The following is a 27,276-nucleotide window of genomic DNA, read 5'->3' as shown; positions in this document are numbered from 1 at the left end:
TATTTCTTCACATTATCAATTGTAGGAAAAAAATGTATTTATATGTACCAATAGCTTACTGGAGTAGGCGAAAACTGATGTGTATTATGCATTGTGCATTTGTATGTACCTATAGCTTACTGGAGTAGGCGAAGACTGATGGTACTGTATCTATTTTCTATATTCCCTTTTTCTTGGGGACATGAAATTGAAAGGAAAAAAAAAAAAAGATGATCAGACCTGTGATGTGACTTGATCTCATTCTCATGAAGGAACCAGAGAATAATGAACAGCGCGGAAGAATAGTGCATGAAATCTCCACAACGGACGTATCAAAGCGACTCGAAATTCAGAAAAAAAAAATCAAATTAAATTTAATAAATATTTTTTAAGAGTCCCTATAAAATTAAAAGTTTTTTTAAATTATTTTAATCATTTCAAAAAAATATCAATTTTTATTTATTTTAATCTCTTTTTCATTAAATAATATGGTAACAGTAAAGTTAATCATGTCCATTGATTTATCACTATCAAGATTGTAACAAGATAATAATTTATAATTTTTTAAGTAAATAAAAAATGCACATAATTTTCTTATCAATTTTTTTATAAGGTGATAAGTTAATGAACTAACAATATTGTTATTATATTATTAATTGTCATTATTATCTAACAAGAAAGATTTAAATGAAAATAAATAAATTTTAAAAATAAATAAATTTAAATACTAAAATAAAAACATTATTTTATAAGGAAAAAAATATTTAAACCCTTTTCTTGAAGGCAGATATTCCATATGGCGTGTTTTCCATTTCAACCACAAAGTTAAAATATATAGCAATTTAGGGATGTTTGAAATTATTATACTTTTTTACTCTTGTAAATTATTAAAAAATAAAAACATCTTTGAGATCTACCTACCTAGCTAGCTTGACAAAGTATCCAAGAAATATTTTAGAATCGTCATTCACTTATTTTAGCAAGACTCCTTGATTCTTGGTGTAATTTATTCTGGGTTAACCGCTTTTAACCAAGGGTTATGAACCAATTTTCTTTTTTTAAAAAGATACAGACTAAAATACACGTTTAATTTTATATTTAATTTAATCTTTTATATTTTTAAAATGAGTTAAAATAATTCTTTTAAAACAATGATATTTTTAGTATTAAAATGGGATTTTGAATCTTTTTATTTTCTAATGAAACTCAACTAATGATCCAATAATAAAAATTCAATCACGTATGATAAAAATGATGTAAAAAATGAATTTTATAATCAACTAGAAAATAATTTAATTTTAGATTTTTTAATTTTTTTATTGCTCATTGAATTCAATGTTTACATGATTTTTGTTATGTTTATCACTTTTTTTATTCTAACATTGATTGAATTCTATAATTTTTATGTATCTGAATTTAATAAGATAACTTTTACCTCTCAAATTAAAATTACAATAGGATTCAAAAATGAATCCCAAAATTAAAAATTATTATTATTTTAGAATGAAAATTTATTTTAAAAATATAAAATACTAAATTGAATCTTATAAAACATAAACAATGAAACTAAATATAATTTTAAATATAAATGACTAAAAGGTATATTTTATCCAAACTTATAATATTTTAGGATTCATCTGAGTGATTTTTGATTTGGCAAAAATGCATCCCTGTGCATTCATCAACCCATTCATAATGCTCGTAACTAAAATGTTAGAATATCATTTTAGTTGATTATCTTTTTGTCTTTTTTGTATTTGGTCATTTATAATTTAAAAGTCTTGTTTTAATCTTTTAAGTTTGCAAATAAATCTAAAATAGTCTTTTTCTTTCATTAAATGATAACCTGACATTAATTAATTTTATTATATTTTATAATGGTTCATTTTTTGCGGTTCAAAACTGTAAAAAATTATTTGTTAGAAGCTTTTGTGAAAAAATTGATATACTCCATACCTAATTAAATGTACCTATTAAAAACTGTCAGAAATTTCTATATGTATTCCTTGTGTATCCATTACTCACAAGTACCTATTAAAAATACTTGGCCCATTTTCTATCCATGGTGAATTTTATTTGCGCATATCAGTAAGTCCAAATTTTAAGAATGTATGGTTCCTAGGTATATATTATTACAACAAAAATACTATGGAATAACAAATAAGAGAGAATATTTTATTTTATGAGAAATTTTAAATATTACGAAATTAGATTCTACAAATCCTTTCATCAATTATATCCACAGTGTTTTATGAATTTATTTTTTCAACTTAAGATGTGCCACATGTGATTAATACTTTTCCGTGCAAATGAACTCATATTAAGAGTTATCATTTATGGATATCTAAAGGGTCTAAACATCTAGTTGACATTCATTATTTTCTTTTTATATCACATTACCAATCTTATTAGTTATTTGTGTTTTCTCTTTTATCTCTTTCTTAATGTCAACACCCAAGAGGTGTGATGAATAGTTATTCTTCCTATTTAGCGAATCTGTTATTTTAAATATGTTGCCTTGTCAGCATGATATGCGAACAGACACAACTTTGAAAATTACATTGCATGCAGGCAACTGGAAGTACTTGGATGGACAAGTGCCTTACAATTGTTCAACACAATAAGAACACGTACAATAAAAATAAATAAAGAAAATACAATTTAAACACTAGTTAAACACTGATGAAATATATGAAAAGTTTCCTCTTATTCTATATTTGTGAAGTGCTTCGTTCCGTTCATGGCTTTTTATGTTTTCAAACTTTCTGCTTAGATCCTACAAAAAGACGTGTATGGGTCTGTCAGTCCATATCTGAACCATAAACGAAATCCAATAAATAAAAATTGTACACGAAAAGCTTAACAAAATATATTATACTCCAGTAGAGATTAAAGAATGTTCATAACATGAATTTTGTTGTCAAATCAAGAATATATACGTAACAATCAAATAATAATCATGATATTTTAACGGTGACATGCAAAAGTGGATTAGATTTAGAAGATAAATACTTTACCATGATGTTAATGGAAATATATGTTTTCACACCGTAACAGGGTGAACGTAGATCCGAGAAACGGAGACAGAGAAATAAAAAAAAAAGATAAATTATTATGTGATGGAAATGTAAAAGGGAGGTAAAAAAAAGGTGTGAAAACATATATATCAAGTGCTACGTTACGTTATGCTTAAATTTTCAATTTTAACGTAGGTTATGAAAGATTACCATGTGGTGTGAAACCAAAGCACTATCTAGTAGTGGTAAAGGTAGAGGAGGTGATTTATAGTAGTAGTGCATGTGGTGGAGGAGGAGGAGACTTGTGTGGGTAAGGCCTAGAGAGCGGTGGTGGTGGTTGTGGAGGAGAGTGGTAGACTGGGTGAGGGGAAGGGTACTTTTTGTGCGCGGGAGGTGGAGGAGATGTATATTTGTATGGTTTCTTATGTGATGGTGGTGGTGGAGAGTGATAAACTGGGTGATCAGGGTGCTTGTGCACTGGAGGTGGTGGAGATGTGTACTTGTAGGGTTTCTTCTTAGGTGGTGGTGGTGGTGGTGAGTGATAGATTGGGTGGTGTGGGGAAGGGGGAGGGTACTTGTGTACTGGTGGTGGTGGAGATGTGTACTTGTATGGTTTCTTAGGTGGTGGTGGTGGAGATGTGTACTTGTATGGTTTCTTAGGTGGTGGTGGTGGGGATGTGTACTTGTAGGGCTTCTTTGGAGGTGGAGGGGGAGAGTGGTACAACGGGTTAGGGTTGTGAACTGGTGGAGGAGGAGAGTGGTATTTGTTAGGCTTCTTGTAAGGTGGTGGAGATGGATCATAGTGATAAGGCTTCTTGGGTGGTGGAGGAGAGGGGTAGTTGTTTGCTGAAATTTCAAATGGGAGACTGAAAAAAATTATGGCCAATGCTAGAGTGAGAGAAGCAGAGGTCATTGGAGACCCCATTTTTTTAAAGTTGGTTTTGGTTATGCTTATAAGAATGCTATCTATAGGCAACCCCATTTTATAGTTCGTTTCTATATATACAAATATTTAGCTTTAATCAACAAACCATCTTGATAAGTTTACTTTTTCTTTGAGATGCATGCATGCATGCATGATCATATCGTATAAGGCTATGTATGTTGCTTGGAATTACTATTTGTTATTGGTTTTAGGAGTAATATGCGTCCCAAAGCGTTTTGGAACGGTTGCGTCCCTAGACGTTTTCGGAACGTGGATTTGGATTTGATAGGCTGCATGCATGTTAATTAATTAAGAAGAAAATAGGAGTATCTAGGGCTAGAAATATGACAGCACGTTGTTTAATTAATGTTCTTTACCTCCAAGAAAAGAGCATAATATATTATATTTAATTATCATTGATTTGTGTGGCTTGCATGATTCTAAGTTTCTAGAATTGAGCTGATTAAAAGAAAACTATATATATATAATTTACTCACTCTTACTATACAACTGTAATTTTGAATTCACAAGATAATTAATGATAGATTCAATTATACAAAACTTTATTGTAATAAATTAAGTGAATTATATATCAGTTCTGAAGCCAGATCAAGTTCAAACGAGTCCTTTATTTTTTCTTTCTTTAAGTGGTTCAATTTATAACTTTGAGAGGTGGTTTTATTTTAAAGTCAAGTCAAGTTTGTCGTCGGCCAATTAGTTTTCAACCGAGGAGTAAATTTTCATTGGCACCTTTTTATTTAGACCTATAATAGAAAAACAAAATCTAAATCATACAAACTTTATTATTTACTAAAAAAATGTTTAGGAAAATGATGTCATAGTGAGTGTCACTGCTTGCTATACACATTCGTTGAATCTTGAATGTAATAAAACTGACTTTTTGCACCCATCCGAGATATTTCGGGATGAACTTTTCCGGACTCTCAAGTGCCACTCCATTCTAAAATTGTCAAGAAAGGAATTTAAAACATCCAAATCAATGCAATTAATTAAAAATGTAAGACCACTAAGAAATCTATCCTTGTCATATACAACATCAATAAATTAACAGCACGCATACGAGAACGAAATATATGACAAGGAGACATGATTTAAATTTGTCACATTCTTTTTTCTTCTTCTTCTCATGTCTCTCTAATTAAATAATCACAATTTAGTGAAAATAACTTTTTAAATGATATTTTTTTCCTTATTAATTAATTATAAATGAATTAAAAACCATTAAATATTAAAAAAACCTAATTTATAATTAACTTAATAAATCTACTAATTATAATTATTAATTAATAATCTAACAAATGAATAAAAACTATCAATTTATAAAATTAGGAGGATCGAACCAAAATTATAATTTAATCTTAAAATATCATAATTTTTTAAAAAATTCATATGATTTATATATTTTAATCATGATAAAATTTAATAATTAATATTTATTTCTTTCACAATATTTAATCTACAATATATAACGCTGATAAATAATTTATCATAAAATACTTTTTTTTAAAGAAAATACTTTATTTGGATATCTAAAGCAAATATTTTTTTTATTATTAGTAGTATTCTTATCGGGTATTTTACTTTTTCATAATTTAAAATCTTTGAAGTTTTAATACATTTTATCCAAACACCACCTTAAAATAACCCACCCAAACTCACATTTTATTGAAAGAGATTTTTTATTATTATTTAAAGAATTTTTATATTATCATTTAATCATATATTAATATTTAATTTGCGACAAGTTTATTTATTTTTATAATAAGTATTATATAAATGATCGTAAATAAACTATAAAAAAATAATCTCTAATTAATAATATTTAGAGAACATCTTGGAGTAAAAAATAAATAAAAAAAGTAACCCATCGAAACCACGGAATGGAGTTAACCCAGAGGATTCTACAAGATCAACGTGCGACCTATTCAGCAAGCAGCACCTAATTAACTTTAAGGTCAACGCAAGCAGTCCTTTCGTGAAGCACATGGGCTGATTGTCTTTTTTGTTACAACAAAGAAATTCCTCGTGGGCTTAGAGATAAGAATAATAATAATTCAAAATACAGAATAAAATAAATTTAACGATGAGGAAACTAAATAGCAAATGAATTTGCCTATAATCTACGTCTCTATAGTAGCCCATACTTAATTAATTATTAATATGTTATTATTCTTAAATTATATCATACATATTGTTTTACTGTGCATGCATGAATATGAATGAACTATATCCTTATCATCTATTTCTTCTTGATTGAAAGTCTAAAGTAAACCTAGGCATCAACTTGAGTTAGTTGTCGCCTATGTGTCCGACGGTCGTATCTCTGCGATGCATGAATGCGTCTGACTTGTCTTCATTTAGAGAAATTAACTACAATCTTAACAGGTCATTTAAAACATCTTAAACGGTTTAAAATGAATCTACATGTAATATTTTTTTACGTTAGTTGTATTCAATTGCATATTTAAGATATCGTTAAAAGTGTTTGATTGCAATTATATGGAAGATCAACTTTTTAATAACATTATTTTTGGTGCGTTTCAAAACTGCTTTTGATGCATAGTTTTATTTTTTAAAATAAGTTTAACTACACTTATTTATGATAACACATAATCAACTTCTATATTATAAAGAGAAATTATATTTTTACAGCTCTTTCTTGTAATTATGTCCATTAATTCGATCAATATGAAGTAAAGAGAGAGAAGATTAAAATAAGTAATTAATGAAATAAAGAAAGATAAAGATGATAAATGAATTATAAAAGGATGTTGTAAGAAGTCTGTATATGTAGAATACTATAATGGCTCCCTACTTTAAAATTAGAATACATAGTTTGGAGAAATTGTTAGCATTTATACCATTAATGATTTTTTTTCTTATTAAAAAAATTTGGAATACTCTCACTCTCTGACTACTCTTTATTTTCCACTATAACAAAATAATATATTGAAAGACAGTTTTTTTTTTGTCTAAATCATACATATTTTTTATTGGAGACAATCATATTCAAATCAAATGAAATTATTATGAATAATAATTTTTTTCCTTTAAATATTGAAAGACAATTTACTTGATAATGCTAGAAGATATCATTTTCATAAAATTTTTATGCATGAGAGTCATAACCCTAATAGGAGTGTGTATCTAATTGACTCAAGAGATGATTCTATATGACATAGACTCTTAAAATGTTGAATATTATATAACCTTTAGGCATGAATTCTTTTTATTAATAAATGTTAATTGTTAATTTTTTTTATTAACGAGGAGATTCGAATCTATTACCGTTCTCTCTTTTATTCTTTTTTTCATTACTAAGTTAACTAATGCTCCTATAGGCATGCGTGATATGTGGGTTAGGTAACTTAAATTCCATGCTTAGGGATGTAAAGAGTACCTTCTGTTTAAGACAAAATTAGATTAACACTCGTGCTTTGCACAATAAAAAATAGAAATAAACAAGAAAAAAAAACTAAAAAAAGGTGAAATAATGAAAAAAAAACGTGGACTCACAATGCATCATATAATGATAGGTGACAAGAGTTAGAGGTATTTTACTATAGTATAAATGATTTTAACTAGTTTTAGATGATTGGTTAGGTGATTACGAACTTGGCTATGCAAAATTATATCAAGTTATAGATTTAATTAATTAGATTGGATCTAGTTGTGGAGATTCTGAACAAGTTGCTTAGCCAAAAGTTTCTTCATAAACATTTTTTTTGAAAATTTTGTAATAAGTTTTAAAAGTATATATCAAATAAATTTTCCTTGTAAAAAAATTGTAGAACACGATAAAAGTATATCATTAGCACCAAAAATTAAAACGATAAAAGCATAACATATATGTATGGGGCAATTAATGGGAAGGTATCAATAGACTTAGTCCTCTTCAGATTAGATTTTGGCTTTTAAAACAACTCAATTTGCTTTCCAGAAACAAACATCGCAAACGCTGAAGATTTGTTCCCCTCTTTGAAAAAGAGTTTAATAAAACGAATCAGTGGCATAGCATCCCCCGATCTAAAGGGGAAAATCAATTTATAAAAGAGATTTGTGCTTTGGAAGCCAGCTAAAGCATGTCGCTTTATTTTAAAAGGAGATCAAAGGATGTCGGTATTGACATTTAAAATAATCATTATATAATATATATAGTATCAATTATCAAACTTATAAACTTCAAAAAAATAAAAAATTATCAAACCTATACTGCCATTAGTCATTTGCATGTGGGACAGACAGGGCACCTTTTCATGATCACGAGCCCTCATCAATATCCTTCTTATAAAATAGTGGAGTAGGTGGTGACTAATCTAATAATGTAATCTTGTTCTTTTTTGTTTTTACTCGTTCCAAAGGAAATGAAAAAAAAAGAAGGAATATTTGAGACTACAAATTGCAATGCAACTTGATCTCTTTCTTGTGAATAGGTAAAGAATAATAATGCGATGAAGTATATACTTGAAATAGTAAATACCAAAAACAAATTTGGAAAACCAGTACATGAAGAATTAAAAGTAAACAATTTTTTTTAAATTACATATCAAACAAGATTTATTTTTAATATTTTGAATAAAAGTTTTATACGGTCAACCAATAAAATACTATCTTAAATATAACTTTTAAAATAATTTATGATTAAATGATAATGTAATGTTTTTTACAATGTATTCTGATTCAATTTTATATATTAATAAATAATATAAATATTTTATATGAAAATTTGGAATATATATATATATATATATATATATATATATATATATATTACAAAAATAATCATAATTGACATAATTAAGTAGTAATAATTTATGTTCTTTAATTAAATAGTCCAGGATTTAAATTTTGAATGATCATTGGATATAAAATAAACCATGTTAAAATAAAAATATTTATCTCATATATGTTAGAGGTCTCTGATATTTTAATTTTTTTAATGTAATATTTATTATTTATATTTATTTATATTCCTTATGGTGTTAATTTTGTAAAGTTATTATTATTTATTTATTATTTTTTTTGTTCTAGTATAAATTAATTTAGGATGGCAATTATAATATTACAAAACGAGTAAATAATATTCATTATTGATAAGAAAATTAATGCTTATTATTTTATACATAAATTAGATTAGATGACATCTCGAACATTAGACACTAGATCTACCAACCTACCTTGAAGAAATGCTAAGGAGATCTCTTAAAATCCAGATTGGCTTTATTTAGCAAAACTTATTGATTATTGATTCTTTCTATAGTTTATTCTTGGTCCATCCAGACACAATTTTTTTTTGAATCGTGGTGTCCGCAAGATGGGTCAAATTATGGCTATGCATCTTAAAACCTTGAATATTGCCTTTACATTTTTCGTCCTAATTTACTATTTTTTTCATTTTTATTCCTTTTTTATTTTAATTCTTATAAAATATGTTTTTTTTTTTATTTTTTATTTTTAAAATACTTTAGATAAAAAAACATATTTTACAAAAACTAAAATGAATTTTTTTAATAATATAAATGAAAAAATATTAAATTACATATATGAGAAACATATTTAAATATTTTATTAATTATTAGTTTATTAGTTTTTATTAATGTTCCAACCTTTTCCGTTTTCTTTGATCTTTCTTAACCTCCAACCATTCAACCTTATTATATCTTCCTATTATCTTCACATCTTTCTTAATTTGCAAGTCATGTTTGTAAAAGATTAAGCCACCCATAAGTTATTATTATTGTATCACATCAACTAATTTTCTAAGCACAGGAAATATGATAAGTGACCATTAATATATAAGATAAATTTTGATATCATCTTTAATTTTTTAGTTTTGGATCAAAAATCACATGTATCTCCAAATTCATTGGATTAAAAACTATTTTCGCTCGCGATGTGTGAATGTCGCTGGTTCAAGAAAATTTTACACATGATACAAATTAAACACTATTTTTTTTACTAAATATATCATTATTACTCATATAATTACAATAGATTAAATACTTAATTTAGTAATATTACTAATTCCTAATAGATGTGGAATCTCTTGCATGTGATACATCATTTGATTCTTACAATGAGTTAGTGCAAACATCTTATATAATTTTAGTAGGAAAAGAAATCCTAAATTCATCGCAGAATTAGGGGGTTGGTTGCTGGAAATGAACATCTTGAATTCAATGCTCAAATCCTTTAAAAAAAAAATATGAATACCATAAAATTAGTGCAAATAAATCACAATTGAAAAAAAAGGCAAAATGCCTCCAATCAATAGAGGCAGGCAACTTCTTTATTTTTGTTTGACCCAGTGATAGTGCTCCTAGAGTGAGGATGACAATTTTCATTTATACCATGTTAACTTTTTTTTTTTTCTTTTCTAAAGTTAAAAAAAGAGCTTTACCCATGCCTTAATTTAATTGTGCTCAAATTTTCAAAGCTTCGAAAACTCAAGCTACTTTGTTACGTGTGAAATAAAACTTCAAACCCTGTTACTGGTTTCTTAAACTAGCCTTTTAATCGTGATAAAAAAAAAACTAGCCATTTTTTAAGAAAAAAAATAAACTTTTGTAGTAATTCATAAAAAATCCTCCCTGATAATTACAGAAATCCTCATTCAACACTCGTAAAATATTCTTATACAAGTAATAAAAAACACAGATTTCTCCGTAACTAGTTTTGATTTTGAATGGTCCAAATACACTTTGCAAGACCTCTCCTAAGTCCTAACTCCTATCGCAGAGTGTCTTCCTATTTTTTTTTTAAAAAGAAAACTGGCTTAGTTTGGGCCTAAATATGGATCAACTATTTTTCTTAACGGGCCTTAACATTGAACTTCAACTTTACATTCTAAATTTCTTTCTTTTTTATCCTTGCTACTGTAATTAGAGTTTCGTTTCATCCACTCTTTCTTTGTAAAGTTTTTTTCCCTCAAGGCTTTTGTTTGGATTTCTTTTCTGTTTCAAATACATTTATTCGATTCCCATTCGATTCGTTCCCTTTAAAGTTTAAACCAATACCAATTGTGTTTCATTTTTTGTATCTTTTTCTCTGTGGCTTCTTGTAGATACTGATTTTGTATAATATTTGAGGAATTCAAAATAATTAAAGAAACATATAAAAATAAAATTTTTTGATTTGTGGGTTCGTATTTCGGTTAATTGTGAAATTTGAGTTTAATTAATAGTCAATTTTGATTAAAAATTATTAGAATACCTCTACTTTATTGTTGTTTTAAATGGAATAATGAAGTTTTTAATATTTGACCATGAGGAGGATTCAAAAGAAGGAAATTACAAGTGTTTTTAATATTTAGACAACTCGCTTAGCACACAAGACAGACTCAACAAGTCGTCTTCTCGCTTAGCGGCCAGCTCAAGCTTAACACAAAGAAGACCCACTAAAAAGTGATTAGCGCAAATTTCGCACTAAGCATGTGATCGTCGCCATACTTGCTAAGCCCAGACGTTGCCTCACTCAGCTCATGATCACATTGCCATACTTGCTAAACCTAGAAGGGCGTACTTAGTGCGATGTCGCGTGAATTTTAAGCTATCTTAGGCCTATACAAGGAGTAGGAAGCAAATGGAAAAGACACACTAAGACTCAGAACTTTCTATTAAATACACCAAAGTCTGAGCATCATTAATAGGAAAAACCTCATTCTTTAGCCATTATCTCCTCTCCATACCTTTTCTTCTTCTATCCCCATCAAACCCTAAAATGTAAAGCCTCTCATGACTATGAGAGGTTAAATCAAGCCAAACTTTTGTAATGTAATTTTTTCTTATTATCTATTTAATGTAATTTCAGTTTTTATTGTTCTTTTATTGTTATATTGTTATTGATTGTGGTCTAATCACCCATGTTCATGCATCTGTTTAGGAAGTAAGCCATTGTAAAATGGTTATTTTCTAAAGAATTGTGAAAGGACATCTAAATGAAATAATGTCTAGGAATAGAGTCATATTTGTTTAGCCTATTTCATACCTCTTTAATCTTAATGCAATTTACTATTTTATCTTTGTAAGGGAATTTGGGAGAGAAAGTAGATAAATTAGACTCTTCATGCAGGGAATCAATCAAAGATAGAGTATCATAGTAGATGCGGGTAAAAACTGGGATAACATTAGATAGAGAAAAATTATTAACATTACATCATAAGTAGTTTTGGTATGTTAGGCCCTAATACATTTGTATTCTGAATTCATTCTTCACATTTAAATTATTATTTATTTTTCTTGTCTTTTTGCCTTTACTTTCCCTTTTAATTTCTCACTTACAATTCCTTATCTCTTCTACTCTTTCGATTGCTTGAACATTTATTGGGTTTGCATAAATTTAAGTACAACAAAATTTATGTAGACTCGATATTCGAACTTTTTACTTTATTACTTGTGACAAATTTGTAGACTTGCCAACAAGTTCATAATTTCCTTGTGAATTAAATAAGGTGATGAATTTGTAGACGTGTGGTGGCTATGATAACAATTACTAAAGGACATGTAAAGCACTGTTTTGGGTTTTGCATGTGAAACTTGTATGTGTTTTATGGTTTTTTCCCTTCTTTTTCAATTGGTATTGTTAATATCTCTTTTTATTTTTTAATTTTTTCCTGAGTATATGTCTTGAATCAAGTTTTGTCTTAGTTTGTCACTCTGAAGATTTGAGCATGTATAAGTTACCCTGGTCATGGTGATGCCTTTTTTATACCGATCTAACCATTGAATATAAAATGTTTAAATTAATGCTTTTGAATATAAAATCGTCTTTAGTATTAGGGGTATGTGTTTAAATGGGAAATGTATGTTTTTTTTAATATTTTTTTATGTGAAATGTCTGTGTCTAAAGGTGTTGTCGTGCATGTTAATTTGCTTTTCTAGTTTCATTTTCTCTGTTGTTTTGGTATAGTATACTATGTGGTTACTCGGTCATTTTTCTCCTCTGGTGATGAAATTGAAAATATCTTAGGATACCTTCCTACACAGAGGATGTTTCTGTGGATGAGAATAAATTTTCGATGCTGACGACTTTGACTCTGCTTGGTTTAGTCCATGACTATTTGTGGTATATTCTATAAGATTAAACTTTGGATTTTTTTTCTTCATATTCATGTATTTAAATATATTTCTGAAAATTTTTCTGACTCATTTTTGTGCAATTGTTTTAGCATTTCTGTTAGGACAGTTTGCTTGGATGCAATGGAATCATGACGGTGTTTAGAAGATTCTAATTAATAAGGAAAATATTTAAATACCACATGTGCATTTTAAAAAGTACTATCTGCAAACAATTTGTTTGTTAAATCCCATATACCATATTCTAATTCTTCCTTAATGATGATGCAGCGATCTGTTCCATTGGGCGTGCTTTTTCTTGCGTTAGAACTAGAAATTCTGCATCTTGTATTTTTACATGAAACGTTTTTGCACACTGCATAGTTGGAATAAGATTTTCTGATGCTTCACATGATGGGTTCGACTCTGCTTTGCTTCTTGTTTATCCTAATAAGAAGCAAATGATTTCCAGAGGCATGTCTTGCCATATAATTAGGTACGGGGCTCTCATTATTTGAAGAAATTATGTCTATTAAAGGTGCCATTAATTAATTGTTATCTAGCAGGATTCATTCTTACATGGATTATCCTACTTTTCTTGATACTTAATTACTTATTATTTCAATGCAACCGACTGCTGAATAAGCTCTTTACTCCCTTGAATAAGATGGGAGGAAATGTCTGATGGATCAACCTGCATTCATATAAAAGTTCGGCATTTTTTGATAATTAAAGGGTCATATTTGTTTCTTACAGTCCTGATAAAACTAAATTGGATACTTGGTTTTCATTGTCGTCATCATTAAAAAAAAAACTATGTTGAGATACCTACATTGACAAACCATCGATTGAATATACTTGGTGGTCCATTTGAATGTTTTTATTTGGAAGCCTGCACATCATAGCAACAATATTAAGCTTTCTTTATTAAGGCAGATTAATAACATAAATGAAGTCACACTATTTTAGTATATGAATTATGTTTATTTATAATTCATTTATTTCTAAATCCTTTTTTAATGGTTTTGCTAATATTTTTAGGTCAATGTTACCTTTAAAGATCCATAACCTGTTATGGACTCTTTTTTTGGACATTCCAAATTGACTCATGTTCTACAATAACTACACAAATGCTTCACCTACCAACTACTACTAAAAATAAAATAAAAAACTATTATATAAGGTCTTTCATGCCTACAAGTATAAATTTAAGCTCATTCTACATGTTTTTTACACTCTCAAACTTTGACATAAGAATGTTTGTGTAGGTAATTATTTACAAGTTCCATTCTTCATCAGATCAGATGCCGTCCCCACTTATCAAAATCCTCGTCAGAATCTTCTTTGCATCCACCATGTTAAGAAACACAACCAAACCTAAGTGTAGTGTGACAGAGATAACAAAAGTGGCTACTAAAACTAAAGAAAATTATAAATACTTGTAAAATTATAATTATCAACAAACCTTCTTTTCTACTTTAAGAACCACAATTGTGGTGCTTTGACACCCTTTCTTTAATCACAATTGCTTAGCTCAAAACCACCACAACCGTCGCCAATAATCATACCCTTTCTCTAGTCACCACGACCCACCCCCTCTAGACCACCATTTCCACTCAATCTCCAATAATAGTCTTTTTTTTTTCTTATCAAAAACACAAAATTATAATTATTCCTCCCTTTCTAATTAACCACATAGTCTCTTGGTTATTTCTCTTTATTTGCTTCATCAAAGAAATTTTTGGCCTGTTAAAGTGAATAAGGGTAATGTTGGACTCTAGGGTAATTGAATCATTTAACATTTTAGTGTAAAAGTTAGATAACATCATGTATAATTAAGGATGCCAATGAGTAAAGTTTAGATATGATACTATAGTACTCATTTTCATACCGCATTTTAAAAAAAAATTCATCCCTGGACTCACCCCTATAAGTAATAACTTTAATTTTCATACCCTTGTTCATACATGTACCTATTATTACCCACACTTTATTTAATTATAAAAAATTGATACGTAAAATATTGATTAAAAAATACAATAATAATTAAATTAAATCCAATTTAAAATCATTTATAAAAATACTCATTTTTATATCAGTATAAAACATAATCATACAACATCACAAAAATTAAATTCTTATTCAAAATCTCTTATAAAAGATAACAATAATAATCAAAACATTAATACAGAAAAGTATAATCTATAAGGAATGTATTTTTGTTTTTTAAATTAGAAAATGTGATCCTTGATCTATCTCTTTTTATTTTATTTTTTTGAGTATTAGTAAGATATATTAGATACTAAGAGCATCTTCAATAAGGATTCTTGTAAGGAAATCTTAACCTCAAGATTTGATCTTGCTAAGATTCATGATTGAAGCAGGTTGTTAGATCTTCATGGGAAGATCCAATTCTTCTACAAGAACTCCCAAGATTTGCAATGTTTCAAAAAAAAGATTTTTTACTCTCTCCCAACACAACATTTGTGGAAAGCAAAGGCGCAGAGAGGGAGGTTTTGAAGGAAGGGTTTTTGTAAGGCTTAGGAGCGGCTCGAAGGCTCAGAGGAGAGGAGCGACGAGGAGGCTCACAGGAGGGGCTTGAAGAGCAACTGCTGCCAACCGTCGTCATGCTTAGCTCTCTTCTACTTGCAGGGGGAGAAGGAAAGAGAAAGAAAAAAGATGATAGAGGGAGGAGAGGGGGGAGACGGGGAAAAATATGCTAAGGGAGGAAAGACGGTGGGGGCGGAGAAGGAAGGAAAAAAAGAAAAAGAAATACCGAGGGAGGAGAGAGAGTAGGGGCAAAGAAGGAAGAAAAAGAAGAAATTGTAATTAAAAATTATATAATTAATTATTTTAAAATAAATTATAAATAAATATTAGAAGATAAGCCTCTTGTAAAATTCATAAAAAAAATTTAAAATCTCAAAATAAGATCGATTTACTATTAGAATAAAAAAATAAAAAAAGATCTTGAAAGTAATATAACACTATATATCAACCAAAAATATAACTAAGATCTTAAAAGAACATTTTCTATTAAAATTACTCTTAAGGTATCCACATTTGCATTTGTACCTATTAAAATTTTGTTGGTAATTATTTATACCCGAACTCATCCGTTGGATAATTATTCTACCCATGATGAGAAATTTGTACAAGTATACCCGAACTACATACATTACCCATTGTCATATATATGAGAAATTTGTATAAAGGGAACTTACGAGCAAAAAATAGAGGGTTAGGTGACATTTGAAAGAGTCTCATGGGGCTTGTGTAATTTTCTTTACTTTTATTAGGGGGTGGGGCTAATTTGATTTTGTCTGGCAGTCTAAGAAATGAAATCTCCAAGTATCTTCAAATAGTTGTTATGTGTATATATATTCGACGTCTTGTTTTGCTTTTGCAGAAGTGTGGATTCCTTATGCCCTTTTATTTGGCTTTTTAGTTTTTATCTTTGTGGCCTTACCTCATGAGTAGTGTCATCCTCGTATGTGATACTGACACATCTAATTCTAGTCCCATTTCTCGCCATTCTTGGGTGTTATGAGATATATTTGTAGATTAAATTTTGATGCTTAATTCATATCTGCATCATCTTTAGTATATCACTATTATGTTTATTCATTATTCATTTGGCCATTATTACGTCTTTAGCTTTTTGGTCCACATGTCATTTGAGAAATTTAAACTTTAGAACTCAAAAATAAAAATACAAATAACTTATTTTTGGAGTATCAAAGTGATGTAACCAATTTCTTTGCAGAATTTGGCTTGCATATTTTTTTAAAAAAAAATAATGAAAAAATCCAAAATTTACTATGAACCTTTAAAACTTTTACTCCTTCTAAATAATATTGACAATATCAAGAAGATCAAACAAATTAGATAATTTAGATTCTCAAAAATGAAAATTTGCTTTCTGCAATAATAATAAGAATAATAATAATAATATATTTAAAAGTAAATTAGTCCGTGTTAAAATCCTATTGTCTTGTTATATTTGATTATTTGGTTAATCTATTACGCCAGGTATAATACTGTGTAAAGTTTTTATGCTTAAGCCAACTCCAATTTATTATTTGTAATTTCTTAAAAGAAAATTAATAAAGGCTTCATGTTTACATCACTTGACGTGCAAATGGACAAACAAATAGAGGACTTTGATATGCAAGCTAGTCAGTCTTTAATTCTTGAATGATTGAGTTCGATACAGCGCGGCAGAAAAAACTATGCTTATCTACTTTGTAAAACAGTAAACCATATATATATTTTGAAAGACCTAGACGATTTTTTTCGATTGCATGTTTAATTTTTTTTTCCAAAAGCAATAATTATTTTTGTTTTTGTTTATTAAAAGTTAACAAATTGTTATCTTTCAAAATTAATTAAAAAAAGTTAAACATACCAAAACTAAATCCGTCTGGAAATCCATACCAACTACCAAGCATATATATTATTAAGACTGAAGGAACCTGTGGCGATTCTTAGATACTATATTAGTAGTGTGCGGTGAGTCATGAAATTTTGAAAATTTTGGAAATGTATCAATATTACATAAAGTTATAAATCTCCTTTGCTGAATAAATCCATAACAAGGATTTTTAAAGCACATTTGATTTGATAATAACGTACGTGTGAAATGAGGATTCGTTCGAACTTGGAACTTTGAATGAATTATCCGAAAAAAGAAAAATGGAGAAGGAAGTGGTACACGATATAAAGACGAAATGAGATGACTGGGTTTGATAGTCACGGACGAGTGATTCCCACATGAAGAAGCAAATGACATGGGGTGCGACAAAAGTGTCACAATATCTTTACTAATAATCACAATAACGAACATTGCAGAGACTATATACTGTTTCTGTTGGATGCTGAGCACACTGTAATATATGCTCAGCCATCACACCACACCACAACCTCATTCATTAACGCCATAAAAATCTTCCACCAACTGAATAATGACGTGAGACCTAACCCTAACCAGCAACCACGGCACTGCCTAGCTACAGTGCATGCTACCATGCAAACAGTTTAGACTTTAGAGAGAGAGAGAGAGAGCGTGTCAAGAACTCTACATGGATGTGAGTTTCAAAAGTGGTCAACATGGCCAGGAATATTTAAAAGTGGAAGGCTAAAAAGGGTAGGAATGTCAACAAAAGCACATGAAAATTTGCAGGGTCCGTATCAAGTTGTAGTGTTGGTAATGGAGTTAGTGACCATTTTTTAATTAATATTTTAGTCTGTGCACTCTGTGGGATAAGTATTCGTTTTTAATATAAAAATTATATCAAAATTAAGATTTATAATAAAAAATATATTTAAATATATAAATTCTATTTTAAATTTAGAAGAAATAATTTAGATTATATGATATAAAATTACTTTTTAACTATTGATAATTTTCTCAAATCACATGTTTCTTAAAAAATAAAATAGTTTGACGTCTGATACATATATGGTATTTTATATGTACAAAAATGCATAATTATTTTTAGATCTGTATGTGCCGTCAAGTTTGTATGACTCTTGGTATGTCTTGTAAGTCTTTTAATTAATAAGGTTTTCTTGAAAAGTAAGGAATTAGGTATGCAATACAAAATTCCTTCTGCATTATTTTTAAGTTTGTGTAGCTTTAGTCGGTATTAAATATCATATAGAAAATAATGATGAAATTGAAATGAAAACAGGTTTTGTCGCTTCCATTGGAATATAGCCAATATGTGAAGATTCTCAGCAAGAGAGTCAGCATCCTCGCCTGTTGAGCATTTGTACACAACCTAGCTAGCTGGCTTTACCGTATGCTTTTTGCTGTCTCAAATTAAACTTTATCCCACACACTCTCATGAAATTCAATGAAACAGTAAACTTTTTTACATGTCTATCACTGTCAAATATGTGAGTGAATTAGTAGGGGAATAAGTCCTCGATCAAGAAAAACATAGGAATTGCAATTTTTAGAATCGAAATCATAGTTAATATACCGGTAAATTAGAGTTCTTTTGGGGAAAAGATAACAAAATAAGCCAAATAACAGTTTTAAACAAGTTCATACATACGTAACATTGTAACAAGGATTTTCTTGAGGAGTTTCCTTATTGCAACGTTGACTTTCCAAAATGACGATATGACTGTGCTGACTTTAGGTCATGGTCCAAAGAGCTCATAGTACCTGTGACATGTTGTTGTTGTTCTCTTTGTGAAAATCCACCACTCATGTTTGTCATCATTCCTCCAACACCCAAAAAGTCTAAGGTCAACTTATCAGAACCTCCAAAGTTTACACTAAGATTCTGGGGCAACTTATTGTTATTGGACTCATCCACGTTGTGAAAGCCACAAAGGTTGTTTTCGTTCCCTTGCATGCTCCCAAACAAGGACGTGTTTCCATTGGCAATAGAGTTCATCAACCCTTGAAGATTGTGGTGGTGGTCATTTTCAGCTTTGGAACTATTGTTAGTACACATTCCTCCAAGTAAAGAAGAACCGTTGTTGGTGGTTGTGGTTGTGGTTGAACCCATTTGAGCAGCTTGTTGAAGCAACGCAGTGGCAGACATATGAGAGGATGACGCATTTTCTATTGAATTGCCAAAGATAGAAGAAAAACTCGATCCAGCATGAGGGGATGACTCGTTTTCTATTGAATTGCCATAGAGTGTTGTTGTTGTTGTTGTTGTTGTTCCTTGGTTACTACCACTTATGTTGTTGAATTGACCTGGTATTATGGTGCCAGTGCCAATATTGCTACTTATTGGGAAGAAGCTGAGGTTGAAAAGATTGGAATTAGGAGGACCTACTGATGAAGAATCAGAGTTGTTTGTGTTGCCTTGAAGATCTTGGAGTTGCATTAGGCCTTGTAGTTGTGATTGGTGTTCTTCAAATAATGCTTGATTTGTGTTGTCATTCATGAAGAAAGCTGAGGAAGGCATTGATTGTGGTGAGTGTCCAAATGAAGAATGGTTTAGAGGTGGAATCAAGTGCTCAAACTTTGTTGCTGCTGCACCAACATTATTGTTGCCAAGGCGCAAAATGCTGTTATAATTAGTGGCGGTTTGGTTCTGCTTTTGAACTTGGGAAAGTTGGTTACCCACTTGGGATAGGCTTAAACTAGTAGTGTGGTTTGTGCCAAACAAATGAGTCCCCAAAGGGTTTAAGCCACCGGGGAATCTTGCACTCTCTTGTGCTAGCGCATCACAAAACGCCCTATGAGTGATGAAACTGTCACGCCTGCATAAAAAAATATTTGATGAAATACTAGTATATGTAAATTAATTAACTACATGTTACATTGGTAACAAATGTAGCTATAGAGATTGACATTACTCAGGGAAATAATAGAAAGGTGAATTTATCAGGTCAAGTATTAAGTACAATGACCTACATTATTTTAAGTATGTTCGAGAATAAAATATGATAATCAAAATGTTCCTAATTAAACAAGGTATATATACAACCTAATGACAACTATGTCACCACATCAACACCTAAATTGTAAAATAAAACCATTTATTTATTTTTATAAATTAATATATGGATAACCTAACCAGCATCCAACCTGACGAATTTTAGAACTACAGAAGTTTCAGATATATTAATTATTTAACCAACCAAATCCAAAGGTATTCAAATGTAAAAATTAAAAAAGAAGTTATAAGCGTAATGAAAAATATATTTTCGTTTGCTATTTTGACAATAAAAAAAAACAATAGAAACAGAAGGCCCAGAGGATTGTCTTACCAAAATATGACACACACCAGAAATCCAAATCAAACTGCCACTTTAAGGTCTCTCTTTGATAAATAAAAGAGAACCATTTGCAATTTGATGAAAGTCAATTATCATAAGCCCAAATATGGGGCCAGTTCAATAAATGCAAACAACCTCAATACTTGTCTATTTTCTACGATGAGGATTCGTTTCAAGACAACCGTACCATCAAAAAATTGCTAGGTTCTCAAAAAATCAATGAGAAGCGTAAACAAATAGATACTAGCTAGCCAATTAATGCTGAGAATATGTTTCAGTAACTACATAAATAAATAGGGAGCCAGTGGTGACAATTATTCGCCTCGGACCCATTGCAACAAAAAATAACTGAATATATATATATATATATATATATATATATATATATATATATATATATATATATATATATATATATATATATATATATTTGAACGGCTACAATGTAGCCAAAACGAAAGAGAACAAAACCTAGCATCTCCAACTCATGTGAGAACAAACCCAGTATCACTATGCCCGTTACCTTTTGCAACGTTGCTTAACTACACGTGAATGGGAATAAGGGTTGGGGGCGCTGTTCCCTAGGACCAAAGATGAAACTTGCTTGTTTTTTTTTCTTCTCAAAACATTTCAATTTTTCGTATCCCATTTTAACAGTGTACTCACGTGCGAGCAGTCTCCTGCTGCCATATACCTCCACTAACACCCAAACACAAACTAATTACAGGGAAAAGGAGAAAGCTTTTGTTCACATTTAACTTCTCTTTTGACTATATACTTAACCTAAATAGCTACAATTTTTTTTTATATTTTTTCCAACTTATTACATATATGGTAGAATTAACTCAACTCGTGCTTGTAATAACTTATTTTAAAAATTCTCTTAGAAAACTATAATAAAAAAACAAGGTAAGTTAGAAACAACACTTAATTTGTTTGCATTTAGAAATGCTTATAATAAATAAATTAAACGAGTCAAGCTTAATTAAAATCTTTTAGTAGTGTAAAAAAAAAATAGAAAGCACCAAACCATAAGAAACCCTAATTTTTTTTCATAAAACTGGATGGCATTGGCATGTATATATACTTGGTGAAGAATATATATAAATAAAGTTGAAGTGCAAGACAAGATAGCTAGGTAGTAATAACGTAACTAAGACAAAATGGGTTGTTATGTTACCTAGAGAAGAGAGTGCCACAGTCACATCTGTATTCTCTAGTGCCACAAGTCTTTGAATGTGCTTTCCAATCAGATTGAACAGCATATTTCTTTGAGCACTTTTCACACTTCCACTTCTTTTCACCGTGTTTGCGATAGTAGTGTTTCTTGATCCCAGTGAGGTCTCCCAAAGCCCTTGAAGGATCATGATGGACGCAAGTGGGCTCGGGACACAGATAAACCTTTCTTTTTTGCTCTTTTGTACTCTTCTGCTTTAGCTTCCAAGGCAGGTTGTGTCCTCTTCTGTGAAGCTGTAGGTTTTGCTCCCTTTGGAACCCTTTATTGCACACCTCACATATAAACCTGTTTGTTGCCATTAGGGTCTTGGGAGATAGTTTTATCACCTCTGCATCTGGATCTATATACCCCATCAAAAAATGACAAACAACAAGTTATTAAAAAAAATAAATTCTTTGCTTCAATCAATTGCATATATATCCACAAAGGAACAGAAGAACTAATCTTTCTTTTTTAACCTTCTTTTAGAACCACGTAGGCCTTTCAATAGTAATAAAAAAAGACAGTTAAAAAAATCATTAAAAAAGTTTAAACTAGAAGTCTCATCTCCGTGCTTTTGAGAAACTTGGAGGAAAGCAATCTAACCATTAAAGAAGTCAAGAGCCCTAAGTCATATAATTCATGATTTAGGGTTTCATTGTGTTTCTTCTTGAGAAAATGCAAAAAAATAAAATTGCAAAGGGTGTGTATGTGTGTGTGGTTTAAGTAATCAAATTCAACTAAGCTACTTGCATGGTGTTCCAGGTTGATTCCTCCGTTTCTTTTGAGGCGCTGTGGTTGGAGAAACTGTGGAGGGTTGATGGTGTGTTGTAATCTGAGGGCTTTCTTCTCTGATTCCCAAAAATGGAGTGGATGAGGAAGCTGCCGCCATAATTGTTGTGCAAATCTGGAACTAATTGCTGAACCAAAAGTAAAACCAATCAAATATATCCGAATATCTTTCTGGTGAAAGAGAAAAAAACTCAATTGCATGTTTCCTTGTCTCATGGAAAGAATAAACAAAAAGAAACGGAAGAAAAAGAAACTACAACACAGAATGAATTAAAGAAGAAAAAAAGACCTGAAGTATATGTTTGATTTTTTCCCTGCTATCTTGTCTGTCAGAAAAGAAAAAAAAAAGAGAAAAAAAAAACCCTCAGATTTTGAAACACAAAAGTTACCAAGAGGAAAGTATCTTAGGAGACAGAAGCAATCAGGAGACGAAGAGTAGAAAACAATTCACTCTGAATACCTACTTATCTTGTGGCCAGCTATTGTTTTCTTATGCATAAAATTTAGCTCCTACTCCTCCCCTCTTGTTATTTCTCAATCATTTGGTGTCATCAAGACAGAATAATAATAATAATAATAATACATAACAACATGCTAGCTTGTCCACCAAAAAGGCGTATATAAATCAACTCATGATATGTGTATCTCTTTTGATCTCTGTGTCTCTACTTTTTCCCTCTCTCCATCGTTGTGCATTCATTTTTGTAAAATAATTAAGGGTGGTAATAAAGTTAATTTGCCAGCGAAGTGAGGGAGGTAATTTATGTCACTGTTATACTGCTCTTGCACGGGCTACTGTGTCCTTAGCAGATGATGGTTTGGGGCCACTGACCCTCTTAGGCCTCACCCTCACCTTATCTCTCTCCTTCTCTTATTTCGTATCTTTTTACCAACAACCAGACAACTTTCGTCATTTTTTAGCCCACAGATAATTGGTTTAATTTATTTTCACTATTTTATCATTATGATATGATGTCTTACGGTACTCTACCATGGTTTTTTTTTTATAAGATAATTAATTGGAATACATCTTTACACTATTATACAATTATATATGGATTACTGTAAAATTAAAAAAATAAAATGTTTGGATTAGTTGGAAAAAAAAATGTCATGCAGCCAAAATCTTGTGTTGGTCTAGAGGTAAAGGACTTGGACCTCTTAAACCCGAGCCTGTTAGCTAATTAAATGGAGTTCGCGTTTTCTGGTAGTAGATATATTGACAGTGTTTGATTTTCACTCCTATCTTATTCGTATGGTAATTTAAGTAGTTTGTCTGAAGATTGAGTCATCTTGGTTAATTAATTAGCTTATTGTGCATTTTGTTGGAGATATTTGCTTGAAAAGAATGCTACTTGGTTTACTCAATGTGTATCAAGAAAGGTCATAACTAAATGAGGGGGAAAAAAATAAATTTTTGAAATGATGTTTGCGGATTGACAACACTATTCACAAAATGGCAAGCATATCATTCCTGTAGTATCTATCAAGTAAATCGGGTCGTATCCTAGGGACTCATGTAATATCAAACAAAATTATGCAAGATTAATTAATTAAGGCAAAAAATTAATAAATTAATATTTAAGGATAATTTGATTCAAGGAAGTTTTTGAAATGATGTTTGCGGGTTGGCAATACTAGCTCAAAATATTTTGTTTCTCCTAACTTGTACTAAGTCTGTGTTAATAAAGATGCTTATGTAGTTGAAAAGAGAGAGTGGTTTGATAATATTTGGTGTTGGAGATCATTATAAGAAACAAGTCATTTAGTGTTGGCCAAAAATTGTTGCCATATCACAAAAGTCGGTGCAAATTTGAACTTAATGACAACTTTGCGTCAGCCTTGAGGTGGACGCTATGTTGCTCAAAGCAAAATATTTGCATCTGTAGTTTGGTTGAGGCTAAGTTGTGTTGGCCAAAATATCAATTATACCTTTGAAGCTAATTTGTTTTTTTAAAAATGTGATTAACGCTACATGTAGTGTCCGCATGGTGCCTTATTAGCTGACACAAATAACGCCGACCATAATCAACTCTACAGACGCTACCACTAAAACCACTCATCCAACTCAAATCCTCGTCTCAACTTGAATCTCAATTCCCCTTAGCTGTAGCTTTAGAAAACAAAAGACATGCAAGTAAATGACTTATTTGTGGTCGAAGAAAATGAAAAGAGATTAAACTAATAAACTTCTAAGGTATATTTTATTTTTGTTTGTCATCTATAAGCATAAATCCCTATAAATCAGTTCTAATTAAAACAACATGTGCAAGAGTCATTTTTATCTTTCTATAGGTTGATGTATTGTAACAAAAAATACTTTTCAAAATGATTTTGTATTATCTAACAGGAAAACAAACCCTGACAAGCATAGCGAGAAGAATCCCTCATGCTTACATGACTTTCGTTTCTCATAAAATGCTTCAACTATAAAGTATGATCTTGACCAAATATTTTTTTTAAAAAAATTAACACTGCAATAATTTCTTGTTATATTTCTGTGTTCCTTGACTAACTTCTTACTTCAATTAAGCGACCACGTTAATCCAAAATATTTCACAATTTGTCCGCTCCATTCTAATTGATTGAATCCCATAATTAATTCAGCATGCCTTCCAACTATCTCACATGTTTATTGAAATGATTTTTGAAATATGTAAGATATTGGAAAGGTCTATTGAATTAATTGCGAAATTCAGTCAAATGGAATGAGAGGAACAAACTATCTTGTGTTAACACAGTGGATTAATTGAACTAAAAAGTTAGTTTAGAATTATTTTTTTGAAAATTATTGTAGCTTTTGTCTATATTTTTCCCTGTATAATGAATATTTACCTATAAAAACATTTCAAATTATTTGTTATAATAAATAGTTCAAAAATTATATTTAAAGTGATTTTTAATTGCTTGACAGTGTAAATATTTATATTAATAATATATAAAAAATTAAAATCTCATAACTGTTGAATTGCCTAAATTTTTACAAGATCTTATATGTAAAATTAAATTCATTTAATAAAATATTAATTTAATATTTTTTTGAGATATTTTTTCTTGAACGTAAGTATCTTTTATAGGAAACAATGTTACTCAAGTTTTGTTGAACAATATTATGGTGACAAACTCTCCATCCCTTATGTGAAAAATTCTTTTTTAAATATTTAACATAATTATATACTATAGATTCAAAATTAATATCACTTGTTAGGATGAAATAATACCTTTTTAGTTGATCCACACAATCTTGACGGTAATATACCAAGATACATTAAAGAAGATAATTTTAATGAATATTATTCTTGGAATAACATGACCTTTTGCTTTAATTTGTAAGAAAAATGGTCCTTTGTCTTCTTAAAAAAATATAAATCATTTATCTCCTTTCCAAATTATCAAAATATTTGAGGAAGGTAAAAATATATGTAAAGAGGTTTTTATTTTCTTACTTTCCTTTTTTTTTCTTTTGGATTTCAAAACTAAATGAAATAAAAAAATATCCTCTGCTTTCCGATCAAACCAAATGCATTGAACATGCTCTTACACGCATACTGATGAACATGTTCTTGCATACATAATTAAGTTGTCGGACACAATTTTGTTTTGATTGAAGGAGAGTAAAAAAATATAACTCACCCCATGACCCCAATAAATTTTAGTGTATTTAGGAGAAACATTTGCAAAGTTAATTTTAATATTTTTTTGTTAAATTAAATTCATTTATTTATTTTTTTCTTAAAAGTAAGGATAAAAATTAAATGTAAAATTTCCAAATTAACTTGCCTTAAACCATCTCCAATGATGCAATAAATGACTACAATATTTTTGCAAAATAGCGTAGGCCAGTTACCATACTCCACAAAAATTTTAAGCAGAAGAAAGAACATGGAGCACACATGATGCGAATATGTGAATTGACATTCGAATGAAACATGCTGTGGTCCTGTGGACCATGTTCCGTGTGGCTTTCGTTTGGATAGAAGCTTAAAATTGAGACACATGGTGTGGGGGTAAGTACCTAGATAAGGACCCTTAAGAGAGAAAATAGATGAATAATAATAAGTCTTTAGGGAATTTGGCATTATCTACATTTGAAGTACTCGATATAGGGTTTTGTTTCCATTACTTGAACTCAAAGGTATTCATTTCACGTTATTGTGCAAATAAGCTACAGGCAAGTGGGACAAATTAATGAAATGGGATTTTCAATATGAAGACGAAGAACGGTTTGCATCAGTTTATACTATGTATACTCATTCTCTCCTGATAGAACAAGCAATAAGGTACGCATTCCAGGCTAGCTACTAGCCTGCTACAATTATCCAAGATGCATGTCAAGAAAAAGTAGAATTCAATTTTTTATATAAAAAATGCCAGTAATTAATACACTATTTTTTTCAACGTTTTAGACAAAAAAAACCGTGAAAGTAAATTAATTATTCTCTATCTAATAATTTTTACAAGGAATATTATAAATTTTAACAAATTTTATCAAACAATCTTAAAATACACCACCTCTCTCCTGGT

The 27,276-nt window shown here is 29.8% G+C and overlaps 2 protein-coding genes across 3 annotated transcripts; both read right to left on the bottom strand.

The window, feature by feature from the left end:
- Positions 1-2,478: 2,478 nt before the first annotated feature.
- LOC114372169 (extensin-3-like) lies at positions 2,479-3,967 on the bottom strand. The gene is made up of 2 exons (XM_028329607.1): positions 3,207-3,967; positions 2,479-2,755 (listed from the first exon to the last, which is right to left on the bottom strand). The coding sequence occupies exon 1, from the start codon at positions 3,919-3,921 to the stop codon at positions 3,262-3,264; it is 660 nt and encodes a 219-aa protein (XP_028185408.1). The 5' UTR covers positions 3,922-3,967; the 3' UTR covers positions 2,479-2,755; positions 3,207-3,261.
- Positions 3,968-18,928: 14,961 nt separating this feature from the next.
- On the bottom strand, positions 18,929-23,505 carry LOC114371233 (protein indeterminate-domain 4, chloroplastic-like). 2 transcript variants are annotated; one of them, XM_028328688.1, is made up of 5 exons: positions 23,217-23,505; positions 23,042-23,078; positions 22,714-22,880; positions 21,925-22,321; positions 18,929-20,225 (listed from the first exon to the last, which is right to left on the bottom strand). In XM_028328688.1, the coding sequence occupies exons 3-5, from the start codon at positions 22,850-22,852 to the stop codon at positions 19,094-19,096; spliced, it is 1,668 nt and encodes a 555-aa protein (XP_028184489.1). In that variant the 5' UTR covers positions 22,853-22,880; positions 23,042-23,078; positions 23,217-23,505; the 3' UTR covers positions 18,929-19,093. The 2 variants fall into 2 exon arrangements, with proteins under 2 accessions (XP_028184489.1, XP_028184488.1); XM_028328687.1 differs by having other exon boundaries at positions 23,213-23,504.
- Positions 23,506-27,276: the final 3,771 nt, after the last annotated feature.

This window comes from Glycine soja, chromosome 10 (assembly GCF_004193775.1).
Source record: "Glycine soja cultivar W05 chromosome 10, ASM419377v2, whole genome shotgun sequence".
In the NCBI taxonomy this organism is placed as follows: Eukaryota; Viridiplantae; Streptophyta; class Magnoliopsida; order Fabales; family Fabaceae; genus Glycine; species Glycine soja.
Note: the sequence above shows the minus strand (reverse complement) of the source record. Positions and strands in the feature narration are given on the sequence as shown.